The 18642-nt window shown below is 36.3% G+C and overlaps 1 protein-coding gene across 2 annotated transcripts in view; it reads right to left on the bottom strand.

The window, feature by feature from the left end:
- CORIN (corin, serine peptidase) overlaps positions 1-18642 on the bottom strand; it is a 259724-nt gene that overhangs the window by 135960 nt on the left and 105122 nt on the right. For both annotated transcript variants that reach the window (XM_033214755.1, XM_033214756.1), the window contains exon 5: positions 10510-10691. In XM_033214755.1, the coding sequence (XP_033070646.1) occupies positions 10510-10691 (182 nt within the window). The remainder of the gene's footprint in view (positions 1-10509; positions 10692-18642) is intronic.

Genomic DNA, 18642 nt, shown 5'->3' with positions numbered 1-18642 from the left:
AATCTCAAGATGGTCCCAGGATGGTGAACTATTTGGGGGAGGATGGAGCCTGGGGGACTGGATTTAAAATAAGCTGGGAATGACCTCCCTGACCTCCGTTTCTTACTTTATAAAATAAAGATGACAATACCTTGGAGATTTACTCTGGAGACAAATTGAACTAACAGCCATGAAAGCACTTCAGAAAGGAGAATGGGGCACATAATGTAAAGGAGGTGAATTATTATTTCCTTGGGCAAATGATTTCACAAATTGGAAGGAGAAGATTGAGACAAGAGTCAAGTTTTAGTCACCATTCATTTCGTCAGCTAAGTAGGAACGTGACACCCAACGCAAGTCCACAATCCCGAACATCTCCACCAGAACACTTTCTTCCATCCTCTTTGCTAAGTAGGAGCCTTTCTCTTTTAAAATATTCAGGATTTGTTTATGTAATTGACATTGCTCTATTTCATTGACATTTAGCCTGTGTCCTTTTATACTTTCTGTATCACAGCATGTTTACATGTAGTTATTAATGTTGTTTTAATATTCTGTTTCTTACACGTGGGTATCACAGATTAGGTTTAACACTTCTTAAAGGTAGGAAGTATGTTAAACTATTACTAATATTATTGCTGTTAGAAAGTACTTTGCAAAACATATAGCCTTGGACCATGGTTTCTCAAAAGCAGCACTCCTAACATTTTAGGCCACATAATTTGTTGTTGTGGGAGGCTGTCCTGCATGTGTGTTGTAGGATGTTTGGCAGCATACCTTGCCTCTACCAAAAGGTGTTAATAGTAACTCCCCCTGTTCTCACACTTGTGACAACCAAAAATGTCTACAGACATTGCCAAATGTTCCCAAATGGGGGCTGCAAAAGCACCCCTAGTTAACAACCAAGGCATTAGACAGATAGAGATTAAAATTATGGCCGCCATAATTACTTTCACTTTTTCAGAGTACCTGGAATGACACTTAGAAAAGAAAAAGTGCTCAATCAATACTGAATGAAAAATGAAAGAAAAACTACATGAGTTGTATTTATAAAGTGGCTCTATAGCATAATCCCTTACATAATTAAGATTGTATTATATAATGAACACTTTTCTGGTTGGCATACAATATATTCTTACACTTTTTAGTAACTATGTCTGTGTATACAAGAAATTACATTCTTACACATATACAAAGATTGTAGCTGGCAGTAACTTTCTCTATAGCACACAAACTATGAATACGTCTAGCATCCTGTTTACCCATAAAGCAAGAGACAGAATACTTATTTTCAGTTCTAGGTAAATATTACATCAAACACCAATTATCAGATGCATTTTTGGAGAATTATTTCTACAACCAAGAATTCTAAAATGATTATCTGACAAGTAGAGGATCTCAGATGAGTGTACGTAGGAAATTTCTGTTCTCTTTAAACATACATTTTTAAGTATAAATGTTTCATCAAGCTTTATAAGATTTTTTCCAAGATCATCAATCTTTTCCAAGATTAGAATATTTGCAATATCCTCTGATACTGGAGAGCCAACGTTTTAAGTGGCATTTTAGTTTGTTATTAAAAAATACTAATAATGGGCTGGGCACGGTGGCTCACACCTATAATCCCAGCACTTTGGGAGGCCGAGGCAGGCAGATCATGAGGTCAGGAGATCAAGACCATCCTGGCTAACACAGTGAAACCTCATCTCTACTGAAAAAAAAAAAAATTAGCCGGGCGTGGTGGCGGGCGCCTGTAGTCCCAGCTACCCCAGAGGCTGAGACAGGAGAATGGCGTGAACCCAGGAGGCGGAGCTTGCAGTGAACAGAGATTGCTCCACTGCACTCCAGCCTGAGCGACAGAGAGAGACTCTGTCTTGAAAAAAAAAAAAAAGATATTAATTATGTTATTTTGATTTTCAAGAACTGATATGTTTTGAGCAACAGTGTTAAATAACACTGACGATTTTTTGATTTTCAAGTTTTCTCTGTGAATTCTTAAATCCTGTATCAAAGGGTTACATTTTCCAAATGATCACTAATAAAGACTAAGCATTCTTATAAAACAGGAGAAAATGTAGTTAAAACAGAAAGACTTAAAGGACTTCTCTATCAGTCTTACTCATTCAGCCTTCTAATGGCTTTTAGTTACATACTATCTTTTGGAGGGAATCCTAATTTAGCAGCAGACTACTACTAAACAATGTGTGAAAAAGAAAACAAACTTCCATTTCTGGCCATGATGTAGTAACTTGCAGCAGATCAATGCCCCCGTCAAGTACAACTGGAAAAGCCAGATAAAACACAAGAAACATATGTTTGAAGGCATCTGAGAGCTGATGAGATAATTAAGATGTGAGTGGCCAAGGTCCCAGAGAGAAGATAACTATAGAACAAAGAGTCTACATTCTTTTTTAAAGTTTTATTTTAAGGCCGGGCATGGTGGCTCACATCTGTAATCCCAGCACTATTTTAAGTTAAAAAGTACACGTGCAAGTTTGTTATATAGGTAAACTTGTGTCATAGGGTTTTGTTGTACAGATCACTCACTTATTAAGCCTAGTACCCATTAATTATTTTTCCTGATCCTGTTTCTCCTCCTTCCCTCCACTTTCTGGTAGGCCCCTGTATCAGTTGTTCCCCTCTATGTGTCCATGTGTTCTCATCATTTAGCTGCCACCTATAAGTGAGAACATGCCCTAAGAGTCTACAATCTGTGCATGCCTTTTCCCTCATGGAACTTGCCAGTTCTTGGCATGGTGCTACACATGTGACCACTGCAAAGAGAAGATAAGCCAGCAGAACTTTTGGTAATTCCACAAAGGTGAAGAGACAAAAATTAGAGTTTGGTGTTGCTGAAGCAGTCAGATACTAAGGAGCCAGGTAGCCAGTGAAAGGGGAAACATAGAGAAACAGATCTACCACTTTGGGAGGGTTGCCTTTGCAAGGCATTTGCCACAGAAGGCAGGAGGCTGAAGAACTAAGCAGAAAACTTCAGAAAAGTAGAATGGAAATTACAGAAACTATATTGCTCTGAGAAGAAAATAAAATAAAATTTGGAACTACCCAAGGAGGAAGGGAATATAGTAAGCCTCCCAGCTTCTCAGTTGAGACTACTGGAGAACCACACTCTCAGAACAGAGAAAAACCAGATACAGTCTTATAACAATGAGGCAAAATCAGCTTAGTCTCTGATTAAATTAAGGCTATCTGGCACCATATGTGCCTAGTCATATATGTGGCACATATATGTAATCACATATGTGTCTGGCCCATAGACATCTGGCCATATATGTCTACCTTTCAAGAAAGAATCTATTGCTACATTTGCTGGCCCACCACCTTTAGTTGTCAGATCCTTCGGGTTTTACCTCGGCTGTGGAACACTGAAGAGATCTGCCTTACTAAGTGGCACACTCTTCCCAGGAAGGACCACATCCAATGACTGATTGAGGTGGAAACACATAGACTTCACTATTTTGGCTCAACATGGGATAACTCTTGTAGGCCTAATACATTCCAGAACTCCCCAAGGATTTAGCTGAGGCTTTGGTGGGCCTGGATCATATTTCAACTCCTTCTTCCAAATTCTGCTTTCTCTCCCTCTCTTAACACAAAGGTTGAAGCTTAATAAATACTCCAGACACCAAACTCCATCTCAGTTACTGTTTCCAGAAAACTTCACTTTTAGCACTTAGTATCAGGCATGGTCTAAGAAAGCAGGTGATAAGATATGGTTATTGATCTAGATAACCTCACAACTACATCAGCTGTGAAAATTGCAGCCAAGCAGCCACTAGAAGGGACAGAACATGCTTGGAGCTCTCCACAATGCCCCATTACCAAAGAATTGTCATTATTTTTCTTGTCTGTTAGCTCCCTGGAAACTCACCTAAGAGCAAATGTGATTATTTGACCTGAATAAGAGCTTACTCAGTGCAAAGCCTTTTCCTCGGGGTGTTTCTAAAATATATATATATAAAACCAATTAACAGTGCAACTGTCTGAGGTGGGGATATCACTTGGGGCAAACAAGAAGCTAAACATAAAAATTAAAAGAAAAATGTGGGGAATTCCTGTAGGAAAATTTGAAAAGCTCTAATACATTGCTGAGAATCTAGAAGATCCTGTGAATGTGCAGGACTATGCATACACCTAAGAAGGACCCAGAAAGGCCCAAATATCTCACCTGTGGCAGACTTGAGACCCTGTAAAAGCAGAAATTAAAGGACAAGGCAGAGTTGTAAACTCTGCTATAGTATTGACTGCTACAGTATTGACTCTGCTATAGTATTGACTCTGCTACGATACTGACTATGTACCCTAACATGCACAGAATCCCTTGGCAAAGACTAGGATATATACCTGCTAAGTGCATTTAAGGAAATTCTGTCCAATCATTAGTTGACCACTAGGCTGCTATCTTGGCAAAAGTGTCAGTGGCCAGACATGACAGAGAACAAACTTAACGTAATTTGTTCAGGGAAGTCATTGAACAAATAAATAACAACAGTTAAAGCAACAAGAAACAGAAACAGCAACAATGTTGTTGGGAGGAAGAATTCAACTTGCAGAGTTGAATTCTTATTCATATTATTCATATTATTTAAAATGTCCAACTTTCAACAAAAAAATTACAAGATGTCCAAAGAGACTGGAACATATGCCTATATACGGGGGAAAAAACAGTCAACAAAAACTGTTCCTGAGGAAGCTCAGACATTGAATTTACTGGACAGACTTTTAAATCAGTTATTTCAACACATTCAAAGAACTAAGTAACACATTTCTAGAGAACTAAAGGGAAGTATAAGAGCAATGGCTCAAAAAATACAAAATATTAATAAAGATATACAGATTATTTTAAAATATTAGAAGTTATGCAGTAAAATATATAATAACTGAAATTAAAAATTTACTAGAAAGACTTAACAGCAGACTTGATCAGGCAGAAGAGAAAATCCACAAACTTTAAGATAAGTAAACTGAGATTATCTAGTCTAAGGAACAGAGAGAAAAAAACAAAGAAAAATTAAAAGGTCCTTAATGACTTGGAGGATGTACCAACATACTGATAATGGGAGTCCCAGAAAGAGATAAAAGAATGGGTCAGAAAGAATGTTTGAAGATATAATAGCTGAAAACTTCTTAAATTTGGAGAAAAACATTAAACTGCATAACCAAGAAGTACAAAAATTCAAATAAACTCTAAAGGATCTACACTCAGACACATTGTAATTGATCTATCAAAAATCAGACACAGAAGATTTTGAAAACACCAGGAGATAAGCAACTCATCAGATAAAATGGAGCTTCAGAAAGGTTAACATCTGACTTCTCATCCAAACTCAGGAGTCCAAAAGGAAGTGGGATAACATATTCAAAGTGCTGAAAATAAAATAAAAGAGTGTCAAAAATTTTTTTGCCAAAAATTCTATATACAGCAAAGTATCCTTTCAAAATGACAGACAAATTAAGATATCCCCAGATAACTAAAAGTGGAGAGAATTTTCTATTAACAGAACCACCCTGTAAGAAGTACTAAAGGAGGTCCTTTGGGACAAAATAAAAGGACAGTGTACAGTAACTTGAATCCATATGAAGAAATAAAAAGTAGAGGTAATTAAATAGGTAAAAGTAAGACAAAAGAAATATATTTTTTCTATAAATCTTTTATTATCCTATCTGATTTTTAAAAACAACTGCATAAATCAATAATTTATAATCATAATCAATGAACCTATGTTGAGATTATATTACAAAAAGATGTAATTTGTATGACAATAATAGTACAAAGAAGGAAGAAGAAACAAAGCTATACAGAGGCAAAGTGTAGATACTGTTGAAATTCAGTTGGGATTTATCTGAACTAGACTGTTAAAACTTAAGATGTTAATTTTAAGTTCCAGAGCAAGCAATAAGAATAACTAAAAAAAATAGCCAAGCAACAAGAAATTTAAAATGGCATACCCCAATATTTCTGACACAAAAAAGTCAGTAATGAAGGATCAAGAAATACAAAAGTCATAGAGAAAGCAAATTTCAAAATGGCATATGCAAATACTTACTTATCATGATTACATTAAGTGCAAATGAATTAAACACTATAATCAAAAGGCAGAGATTTGTCTCATAGATAAAAATATATGATTAAATTATATATTGTGTGTAAAAGACATACTTTATATTCAGAGACACAAATAGATTGTAAGTTTAAAAATGGAAAATTTTAGGTGCATATGTGTTACATATATTCTCTATTGTTGGGTGGAGTATACTACAGATGTCTATTAGAGCTCATTGGTTTATTGTGCTTTATAAGTCTTGTATTTCCCTTTTAATCTTTTGCCTAGCACTACTCATTATTGACAGTGGAATATTATAGTTGAATTGTCTATTTTTCCTCCAGTTCTGTCAGATTTAAGTATTTCTGGTGCTGTGTTATGTTTTCCTGACGGATTGACCCTTTATCATTAAAAAAATCCCTCCTCTTTTCTGGTAACAATTTTGTTTTAAAGTCTATTTGATCAAATATTAGTATAGCCATTCCAACTCTTTTAGCAAAGATTGAATGGTATATATACATATGTAATCTTTATCAAAATTATAGTTGATTTTTTTTCAGAAATTGACAAGTTAATCCTAAAATGTATACAGAAATGCAAAGTATCCAGGATAGCTAAAGTAAACCTTAAAAAGTTAAAGTACACACACTTCATAATTTCAAAATGTATTGCAAACTGTGGTAATCAAGAAAGATAGATAGATCAATAAAATAGAATTGAAAGTCCAGAAATAAACCCATACATCTATGGCCAATTGTTTTTTAACAAGGGCACCAAGTCCATTCAGGGGGAAAGAATAGCTCTTCAGCAATACATACTAGGACAACTGAATTCCCATATGCAAATGAAAGAAGTTGAACTCCTACTTCACAACATACAGAAAAGTTAATTTAAAATGGATCAATGACTTAAATATAAGAGCTAAATCTATTAAAATCTTAAAAGAAAACAAATGAATAAATAATTAGTCACCTTGTATTAGCCAATTTTAAAAATACATACACTAGAAGCATATGCAACAAAAGAAAAGACAGATAAAGTGGACTTCCTCAAAGTCAAAAACTGTTGTTAAAATGAAAACAGCCCCTGAAGAATATAGGAAGATATTTGAAGATTATATATCTTAAAAGGCACACTTGTATCCAAAATATATGAAGAACTCTGGCAATTCAACAATTTAAAGAGGCAACCTAATTTTAAAATGCGCAAAGTATTTGAATAGATATTTCTCAATATAAGACATACAAATGGTTAACACTAACAAGCACATGACATGTTGCTCAACATAATTAGTCATTAGCAAACTGCAAATCAAAACGACAATGGGATACCACTTCACATCAACTAGGACAGCTATAAACAAAAAAGACAAGTGTGGTGAAAATGTGGAAACACTGGAGACCTCATACATTGTTTGTAGGAATGGCATTTCCTCAAAATGTTAAACATAGAGTTAATACTAGTCACAGCAATTCTACTCCTAGGTATATAGCCAAGAGAATTAAAACTGCAAGTTCACACAAAAACACAAAATCTTATACACAAATATTATACAGATAGCGTTATTCATAAGAGTCCAAAAGTGAAAACTGTCCAAATATTCCTCAATTAATGTATGGATTTTTAATGTGGTATATTCCTACAATGGAGTATCAATTGACAATAAAAATGAAGTACTAATAATACATGCTTCAGCATATATGAACCCTGAAAATATTTTGCTATGTGAAAGAAGTCAGTCACAAGAGTTCCGTACTGTATGATTTCATTCATATTAAATGTCCAAAATAGTCATATTTATAGAAACTAAGTTAATCAGTGTTTACCAGGGGCTGAGGAGAGGGATGGCAATTTACTGCTAATGCGTGTAGGTTTCTTTCTAGGGTGATGAAACATTCTGAAATTATTATAGATGATTATGATGGTTGTACAATTCTGTATGTATACTAAAAAACCACTTAATTATATACTTCAAACAGATGAATTTTATAGTATGTGAATGATCTCAATAAAGCTGGCATTTCTAAAAGGTAACTAGCATAATATGAAAAACAATACATCATCTTAATAGATATAGAAAAAAATAATAAAATTCAAAACCCATTTAGGATTTTTTTTAAAAGTGTTAGCAAACTACAAATAGAAAGAGCTTCCTTAATTTGATCAAGAGTATCCTAAAATCCCTTCACCAAACATCATAATTAAAGGTGAAATATTGAAAACCTTCTCTCTGACATAGAAGAAACAGAAAGTACAATGACTGGAAAGAAGGAAATAAATTGTCATTATTTTAGATGACATGATTGTGTACTTAGAAAATTCAAATGGATTTACAGACAAACTACAAAAATTGTTGAGTGATATATCAAATTTCTTGTATACATAAAAACAGAAAATAAAGGAAAATTTTTAAAAACATATAATTTACAATAACATCAAAAACACCAGAGACCACAAATAAATCTAAGGGAAGATGTGCAAGATCTCTATGGTTAAACCTGTAACATGTAATTGAGAGAAAGTTTAAAATGCCTCACTGAGAATGGCGTAAACCTGGGAGGCGGAGCTTGCAGTGAGCTGAGATCCGGCCACTGCACTCCAGCCTGGGCTACAGAGCGAGACTCCGTCTCAAAAAAAAAAAAAAAAAAAAAAATGCCTCACTGAAAATACTTACTTAAATATTACCATAGTATATCATTGTTATGGTTGGAAAACTCACTGTTGTAAAGAAATTTTCCTGAATTTGATCTATAAATTTAATGCAGTCCCAATTTAAAAACAAAACAAAAATGAAAACAGCATTTGTGGAAATTACGCAGTGATTTTAAAATTTGTATTAAATGCAAAGGACCAAAAATAGTCAATCTTTAAGAAGAACAAAGATAGAGGACATATAATATTCAATATAAAGATGCTATAAAACTATAGTAATCCAGATAGTGTGGTATTGTCTTAATTCTATTCTGTCAATTAGAGGGTTCAAAAATAGATATACATGTAATTACTCGATTGATAGCAGCAGTGATATTACAGAGCAGAGGGAAATATTGTCTGCTAAATAATTAAATGGCAGTGAGTCAATTGAATATACACATAGAAAAAATTAATTCCTATCTTTTACCTTTCACCATGCACAAAAATTAATTCCAGAATTATAGTAGATGTAAAACTGAATGCCAAAACAATAAAGATTCTAGAAGAAACATAGGAGAAAAACTTCTGTGTTTGGGAGTAAGCAAGCATTTCTTAAGACACAGGAAAAAAAGACACCAAAGAAAAGATTGATAATATGGACCCATTAAAATTAAGACCTCCTATTCCATCATAGATGCTAATAAGAGTAGAAAGGCAAGCCACAGGGCATGAGATCTTCGCAATACATATATCCAACAGATGACTTGTATCCAGAATTCATACAAAGCTACAAATTTAGGCCAAAAAGACAGACCATCAAAAAACAGGCAAAATATTTGGACAGGTATTTCACAATACTCCCATCAAAATTGTTAAAATGAGAAAGACTGACAATGCTAAGGATTGGGAAGGATTTGGAGCAACTACAACTTTCGTAAGGAGCTAGTAAGAGCATAAATTCGTACAACTACTTTAGAAAACTTTTTTGTTGAATAAATATAACCATATTCAATTAAAGACATGCACAAGAGGCTAGGAATGGTGGCTCATGCCTGTAATCCCAACACTTTGGGAGGCTGAGGTGGGTGGATCACGAGGTAAGGAGTTCAAGACCAGCCTGGCCAACATGGCAAAACCGTGCCTCTACTAAAAATACAAAAAGTACCCGGGCGTGATGCCGTGTGTCTATAATCCCACCTACTCGGGAGGCTGAGGCAGGAGAATTGCTTGAAGCCAAAAGGCAGAAGTTGCAGTGAGCTGAGATCATGCCACTGTACTCCAGCCTGGGTGGCAAAGCAAGTCTCTGTCTCCAGAAAAAAAAAAAAAAAAAAAGACATGCACAAGAATTGTAATAGCATCACTGTAATAGCCGAAAATTGGATACCGCTCAAATGTCCATCAACAGTGGAATGGAAAAATATATTTTGTTTTAATCATATATTAGAATGCTATATAACAATGAGAATGAATGAACCACAATATGAAGATGTAATTAATTTCTTGAACATAATGCTGAGCAAATGAAGACAGGTTTTAAAAAGTTACATATTGTATAATTTGCATTTATATGAAGTTCAGAAGTAAGCAAATCTAAGGTGATAGAAGTAAGGATAGAGGTTTCTTTTGGAAGAGTGGGATACGACAGGCAGGGGGCTTGAAGGCATTTCTGGGGATGTTGTTAATATTCTGTTCCTTGATCTGGGTTCTGGTTACATGGATCTTGTTACTTGGTTAAAATTTATCAAACTGTACACTTATTATTTATATCCATTCCTGTATAAATGGCATACTCAAATAAAATCTTCTAAAAATGAAATGAAACACAGACACCTACGTTGCTTTCCATTTTCCTGCTGAGGCGAGAAGCAAATTCTGCTGACGTTGCTGCTTTCAGTATGGTTTCTAAACTGGGAGCATTTGAGGAAATCCGGCCAGGAGTAATTCACCATCCCCAGGACTGATTCACAGCCTTCTTTGGCAGCCTCACAGAAGGACCTACAGGGCAGAAGTCCATGACTTAAAAAAAAAAAAAAAAAAAAAAAAAAAAGAGAATGGTGAAAATTAATGTCTTTACAGAATAGGTTTTGAAATAATAGTGAAATTAAAATTAGCCCGTGTTGTGATATTATCTTAATTTATACTTACTATAGTCAGCAACTTAAATTTTTACATTCAGTCCTATGACAGTGATTTTAGCCACTCTATTGTCTTGATTCTAGAAGAAATAGCTAGATCTACACCGTCTATTTCTTGTAGGAGCATTCATCAATAATTTGTTTAATATTTACTGGGCTAAAATATACAGTTGTCAGCCTAAAAGAGCTCTATTTAATATCAAAAGGGAAAAATTAACATGGAAACGAAGGCCCTCAAATTGCAAAGGCAGAAGTAGGTCAAAAATATGTTATTCTTGTACTTTTATCTTCCCTTTGAGAAATTCAAGCATCTCTGAGTAGCAGCAGAGAGTAAGCTGTTCCATTATTAACTTCCCCAGTCTCCCTAGAAAAGGAACATTATAGAGACGAGTGGCAATTTGGACCTTGTACAGTTATTTATCTTTTCAGATTTCTAGTTTGTCATATGCAAAATAAAAAAAAATGCAAACAATTATCTGTTAATAGTATGAGTAATGATGCCCCTGGAGCTTATCTTTATTCACTTGACATGCCATCAAACAGTCCTAGATCCATAGCTCTGTGGATGGAGATAGGATACTAACAAAGTCAAGGCCATGGACTTGTTTCCTTACAGACCCAGGTAATTGTTTCTACTTTACAGCTAAAGGCTGCATCTCTCACCCTGGCTGGTCAATTGCTAAAGGCATTTCAAATAGTTTTAAGGAAACTGGGAAAGAAAATACCCGGTTCAGTTAAACCAAAGCATACACTTCACAAATGTAGGGCCAATAAGATATCACAGAATCGCAGAATATTAGATATGTAACAAACCTTAAACAATACCTTATTCAAATCCTTCATATGAGATAGTTCCAGGGAGATTCTAGGACGGATTTGAGGTCAAACAGCTCCCACTGGCAGAAGCAGGAATAGAATCCTGGTGTTTCAAGTTTCAGGACACATTCTACCTACTCTCCCTGTCTCTTCTCTTGTAAGGACCTAATAGCTGGGCTTTTAAAACTCCTTGATCAAACAAGCACATTTACAATACCCCATTCATACTTCTACAGATTACAAAAATATAAGGGGATATGCCACCCACTGAGATCAAATGAAACTAATAGGGTCTGTAAAATAATGTTAAGGGAGAGATCTTTGTACATAAAAACGGAAAAAGGGAACTCAACATTCAGATAAAAATATTTTACCTTCCTTTCAGAAAGTCACCTTAAAACTGAATATCTTTTAGAATACTGATCGTCATATAATTGTCTACATACATTAATACGTAACCAATTTCAATAGTGAAGATGTTGAAGAAGAGGTTTTGTATTTGAAAGATTTAGCTTCAGCATATAAAATATGAATTCATTCAGGCAAGTTTATTGGTATAAAGAAGACACCTGAAATATATTAGATATTTCTAGGACTAAGAAAGGATCACTTAAATAACACTGTTTTTCAATATTTCCTGCCTGTCCTGAATCTTATCTCAGAGAAGTTAGCAAATATATTTTCTCAAATAAAATTAAGATATACAGTTAAGGAATGTGGAGAATATAAAATTACTACATGCAGTTAATTATGTTCTCCAGGCGCTGCTCTTAGTGCCACACATGCATCACCTCACTGATTTCTCAGAACAGGATGAGTAATAGGTGTTATTACTCATCCCCAATATACAAATAAGGAAACAGAAGCACAAAATAAGCACAAAATAAGACATTTGTCCAAGTTCACTGAGGGAATGAGGGTCAGAGCTGGAATTAGAACTTGGGCAGATTGACCCAGGATCTATTCTATTTACTACTGTACTACAAGTAAGTACTAATTTCATGAATGCATGTCTTGCAAGCACAACGGAAATCTTTTTTTTTTTTTTTTTTTTTTTTTTTTAATGGAGCCTGGCTTTGTTGCCCTGGCTGGACTGAAGTGACACCATAGGCTCACTGCAAGCTCCGCCTCCTGCTTTCAAGCGATTCTCCTGCCTCAGCTTCCCGAGTAGCTGGGATTACAGGAATGCGCCACCTCGCCCGGCTAATTTTGTATTTTTAGTAGAGACGGGGTTTCGACATGTTGGCCAGGCTGGTCTCAAACCCCTGACCTCAGGAGATCTGCCCACCTTAGCCTCCCAAAGTGCTGGGATTACAGGCATGAGCCACCGCACCCAGCCGAGAGTGCAAATCTTGATATGCACTTTGTGAATGGCACCATCATATACATTATGGGTGAGATCTCCATTTTACAAAAGCCTACAAATGTGCATTGAATCAGTATTTGTCAGGGGCTAAGGAACACAAGAAAAGGGTAAATACATTTCTGCTTTCTTCACTAGGTGTGAGCCAGCCCACAGTAAAGCTATAAAACAAGCTAGGCTTGTCATTGGTGTTCCTTCTTTGCCTCCTAGTTCTTGACCAAGGTCCCAGGGTCCCAATGCCATTGAGATCACCCCGATGCCAGCACTCCACCTAGATGGCCATCTCTACCAGAGTGCTTGAAACATATTATTCCCTATCCTCAATCAAAACAGCACTCCCAATTACAGCTAATCTCAATTAGGCTTTCAAATAAGAAAATAGATGAAAAAAACACAGAATAATGCATAATAATAAATGAACATTTAACCCTCCCAGAGATTTTTGCATCATTAAAAGAAGACTGCTTACTGGAGTAATGGATCTCTAACTGATGAAACTCCAGATACAATTTAAAGGGGAAAAAAACATTCAACATTTTTTGAAGATGAGAAAGATGTCTGCAAACTGAATAACACTCTGGAGCCCAATTCTCCCAAGTGGTTCCTGGACCTTTCCTCATTTCTGAACTGACTTATTTTATTTTATTTTTTTAATCATTCTACATCTTTTCTTAGAATCTTCTAGGGTAACAAAAACGAAGTTTCATGCAGGAGGCCAGCAGATTGTCTTCAAGTTCTAAAGTTAAGTCTTTAATTCAGAAATGGAATCATTGTCATTGACTCTTATAGGGGTCATTTTCTACAGGAAAGCCTCAGTCTACCACCTTGCAACTTTCACATGGCCACTCCTCCACTGCTGAATCTTGGGTCAATAGCTCACTCATGCTAAAAATCAGTTTCTTATTTGAAAAATGAGGGCCGGGCGCGGTGGCTCAAGCCTGTAATCCCAGCACTTTGGGAGGCCGAGACGGGCGGATCACGAGGTCAGGAGATCGAGACCCTCCTGGCTAACACGGTGAAACCCCGTCTCTACTAAAAAATACAAAAAAACTAGCCGGGCGAGGTGGCGGGCGCCTGTAGCCCCAGCTACTCGGGAGGCTGAGGCAGGAGAATGGCTTAAACCCGGGAGGCGGAGCTTGCAGTGAGCTGAGATCCGGCCACTGCACTCCAGCCTGGGCGACAGAGCGAGACTCCGTCTCAAAAAAAAAAAAAAAAAAAAAGAAAAATGAGGATTTTGGAAGAGCTGGAGTTTGGATCATTTTTCATAGTCCTTTTACTGCTAACATTCTGTAAGTCAAAATTCATTCTTTAAGGCAATGTTTCTCTGAGGAGCACTGGTAATCCCACCAGCTTTGCTAAATTTCAAAAGGTAACAGGCATTTTTCTCAAGATTTGTTCTGGGAATATGTAGAGACATTAAAATACCATTAGGCCCTCCATTCTAAAAATAGGGCCTAAGAAAAATGTCTACAGTGTTTCCAAATAGTTCTCTTAAGAGGTGTAACCAACTGAGACCCATAAGCTTTAAATTGCTGGACCAAGATATATGTGAAATAGTGATGGTGTATTAATAACTAGCAACACTTTCAAACAGCAAAATGAGGAGTCATTTGTTCTTGCATTGCATAAAATTCAACTGCTTATGGAAGGTTGAAGCATTTTGCTTTTCATCACATAGAACAGTGTGGTGAGACAGGCCACACTATTTTGGAATATGTGTCCATATCCAAGCAACAAACAGATTGATGACTTTAAAACAGTGCTCTACACAGGGAAGGAGTCCACTTTAGCTATCTAAAAACTATTTTAGAAAGAATGCTTATTTTAAATTGATGTCTGAAGTGCATTTGGTGTTGTGCAAAAGTACCTAGTACATTTCAACTAAAGTTAAAGCAGAAAGCTCTTATACCTCCTCTATAATTATTTGTTCAAACATTTGATAACTGTATAAATAATACTACTATATAGTCACAGTGAAGTTTTTATGGTGTTTTCACTAGGAAGGGTGTGTAAAATTATTTATCTACCAAAAACTGTACAATTTATCTATAAAAATGTTAGAGAATGTATCTTCAAATAATTTTGTTATAGTATATATACAAATTAGTATATACATTTTATCTGCAAAAAACAAGTTCTGATAAGGACATAACGTTTAAATTATGAAATAAGTCAGCCATAAGGCAGGCTTATATGGTTAATGGATTTTTAAGTTTTATAAATCACTTTTCTCTTAACTTTTTATTTTGAACTACTGTTAGACTTGCAGAAAAGTTATAAAAATAGTACAGAAAGTTTCCATATATCCTTCATCCAGACTCCCCTAAGGTAAACATCTTACATAACTATAGTATAATTATTAGAACCAAGAAATTAACATTGATACAATACCTTTAACTAAACTAAGGACCCTATTTGAATTTTGCCAGAATCTCCATTTAGGATCCCACATTGCATTTAATTGTCACTTTTTACTTTTGGCAAATAAACTAATCTTTAAATATATTAGGAAACTCAGAATTTAAAACTCTTTATTCATGAGAGAAAAAGAAAAAAAAAAACAGAATCTTTGTGACAGGTGGACTTTAAGATGGACCCAATGATCTCTGCTTCCTGGTATTCATGCCCTGTTTAATGCCCTCCTCTGGCATGTAGATTGCCTGAGTGATTTGCTCCCAATCAACAGAAGGTAATGGAATGTCAATTTCATCATTAGTCTACATAAGATTATGACTTCTGTCTTGCTAACAGACTCTCTCCCTTACTGGCTTTGATGAAGCAACATGTCATATTGAGGAGACCCACATGGCAAGGACCTGAAGGTTGACTCTGGCTAATAGCTAGGAACTAAGACCCTCCAACCAAAGCCTTTAAGGAACTGAAGTTCTCCCAAGAATCACATGAGCTAAGTTCTTCCAAGAATCACATGAGCTTGGAAGTTGATCCTTCCCAAGTCAAGCTTTCAGATAAGACCCCAACCCTGCCAACATCTTTATTTCACCTATATGACAGACCCTAAAGCAGAGGACCTGGCTGGACCACTCCCAGATTTCTGACCAACAGCAACTGTGTAATAATATAAGTGTATTGCTTTAAGCTGATAGGTTTATGGCAGTTTGCAATATATAACTAACACACTTTTCTTGACACATCACATTGTCAAAGGCATGCTACTGAGTTTGATGTCCTATTCATCGACAAGACTCACACAATAATCTTTTTAAAAATACATTCCTAAATTTGTCTTTGTTATGCTGAGCTGTTCAGTGAAAAATACTCCAAAATCAGTCACAGGCAGCTCCCAGAGCTGCAGACCTTACTTAGTCGTGAAGATAGTGTTAATGCTGGAAGGATCTTCCAAGATAATCTACTCCCATTTTCTCCTTTTGCATTATGAGGAAATTGAAGCCTAAACAGATTTCATAGTCAAATACTGTGACTCCAGCCCAGTGCTCCCAAATATCTTGCCTATCTGACCTCCTTGCACAATCCATGAGCAACAGATAACACAGGAACATAAATCAACAAATGACAACACTACTGGAAAACCCAAATAATAATAGATGGCTTGTTCTCTCTATGATAAGCGAACAGCATTGGCTTCCTATGTCAGCATATTCTGTGACCTCAAGAGACCATATAAGAGGTTAGGCTTAGTAGGGTATGAGAGAAACAGGAAAGAGGCTTCTTTGGTTTCTACTCCACTAAATGTGGGGATGGAAAGCTGTGCAAGGGAATTTTTACATGTGTCACTGCCTCCCATCAGAAGATAAATAATTCAAGCAGTTGGGATATTTTTTGGTCACATTGGTCTGACTCTAAAATCCAGGAGTGTGTCATTCTTTTTCTTCATTTGTAAGAGTCATCTTACCAGAAAAGAGGTGAGCCACTAAAGCAGGTTCACTGCAGAATGTTTAATGAAAGGGCTCTGATCTCCTACAGAATGAAAAGGTACAGGCAGGGTTTAGATAAACCAACATGGGGTAGTACAGTAGGCTGCTGCAGGGAGCTGTTAGCACTCTAGGTTTAAGAGACAAGGGGAAAGAGAATTTTCTGGAACTTAGAGATAGTTGTATGGGGAAGGCTGCTTGATAGGGGTTGTGGCCTCTTCCAGTGAGTGGGCTGCAGTCAACCCATGTAACCTGGCAGAAAGACAACCAGGGGATCACTACCCAAACTGCCTATCCTCCTACACTCTGATCTCATGCTGGTGGCTTCCACTGGTTGAATCCAACAGGAAGCTAGAAAGTAGCCACTGTTAAAGCAGTCTCTCCTGGGAAGAGTTGGGATGGAAGAGAGTGGAAAGTAGATATGGAGAAGTAAATAAGAAACAGCCAGCACAAAGCTGCATGCCTTGCACCTAGTGAAAGCTCAGCAAATACTTGTCAAGAGATGAGACACAGTGGCGTGTGAGCAGATAAACTATGATTAGCTTGACATCTGGTAGAAGTGTTTACACCACAAGAATCAGCAGATTCTACAAATAATGGTTTTGTTAGTTTGTTTTTTTCTTTCTCAGGGATCCAATTTACCAGCACACCACTGAATAAAAGTCTAAATCACATTATCTACTACATAAGGAAAGTTGTTTTCATTTCCACTCAAAAGAAAATTACTGCCATGAACTTCTTGAATCAACATAAGAAATGATCTCAATATTAACTCCTTCTCCACCACTTCTACCACTCCTCCTTCATATACATTATTTTTTCGGGCAATATAGCTCGGGGTAGAGCATTTGACTGCATATGCACTATTTTTTTGGTGGTAATATCATCTATCTAAGTCTCCAAGTCCAAAAGCCTTTGCCTTCCAGTCAACTTAGCCATTCATATGCAAATAATCACTAAATACTGCCAATATTACTTCCTAAAAATCCTTCAAATCCATTTTACCTTCTCTCCCATTTTATTTTCTAGAAACCTTAAGCCAGCTGTACTCTCTCTAATACATGGTGCATCTGGCTGTCACTCCACCTGAATTGCCTTTTTCCCCCACCTTGTTTACATGGCAAATTTTTCTTCTTCCTCCAAAATTAATTTCAGCAGTTACCTCCTCCCTGCTAGTAGCCTTCCCTAATAATGCCAGATAAGATGAATTCCTCCCCTTTCTCTGTGTTAGCTCCATGCCTTGTAAATTGATCACATTTTACAGCAATTTAATTGTGTTTATGTCTGGACCTCTATTATGCTGAGTCTCTTGAAGACAGTAGTATGTTTTATTCATTTCCATAACCCAGCATCTAGCAGTGTGCCTGGCATATTATAGGCACCAATAAGTGTTTGCTAAAGGAATAAATTGATAATTTTCCAGGTATCTTTGTTGAATAAACTGATACCAGAAGCTGAGATAGAGCTAGTTCCCAGTAAGACCCTCTATCCCTCCCTTACATCAGGCCCCCCCCAACTAACACTCCTTACCTTGGCAACAGTAACTGCTTGCAGTACTGATCCCATCATGACCTCTTTTTCCACTTCAATCAATTACGACATGATGCTCAGTATATCTGGCTCTCCCTCACCTCCCAGACTTCCAGATCCTCATGGATCAAATGTAAGCTTTGCAGTAAGTTTTCCTGAGCAACATTGCCTAAAATTGCACCTCTTATCACCATACTCCCACCCTCCCAAAGCTCTCCATTTCCCTGCTTTGC

Source organism: Trachypithecus francoisi, unplaced genomic scaffold (genome assembly GCF_009764315.1).
Source record: "Trachypithecus francoisi isolate TF-2019V2 unplaced genomic scaffold, Tfra_2.0 Lachesis_group1, whole genome shotgun sequence".
Classification (NCBI taxonomy): Eukaryota; Metazoa; Chordata; class Mammalia; order Primates; family Cercopithecidae; genus Trachypithecus; species Trachypithecus francoisi.
Note: the sequence above shows the minus strand (reverse complement) of the source record. Positions and strands in the feature narration are given on the sequence as shown.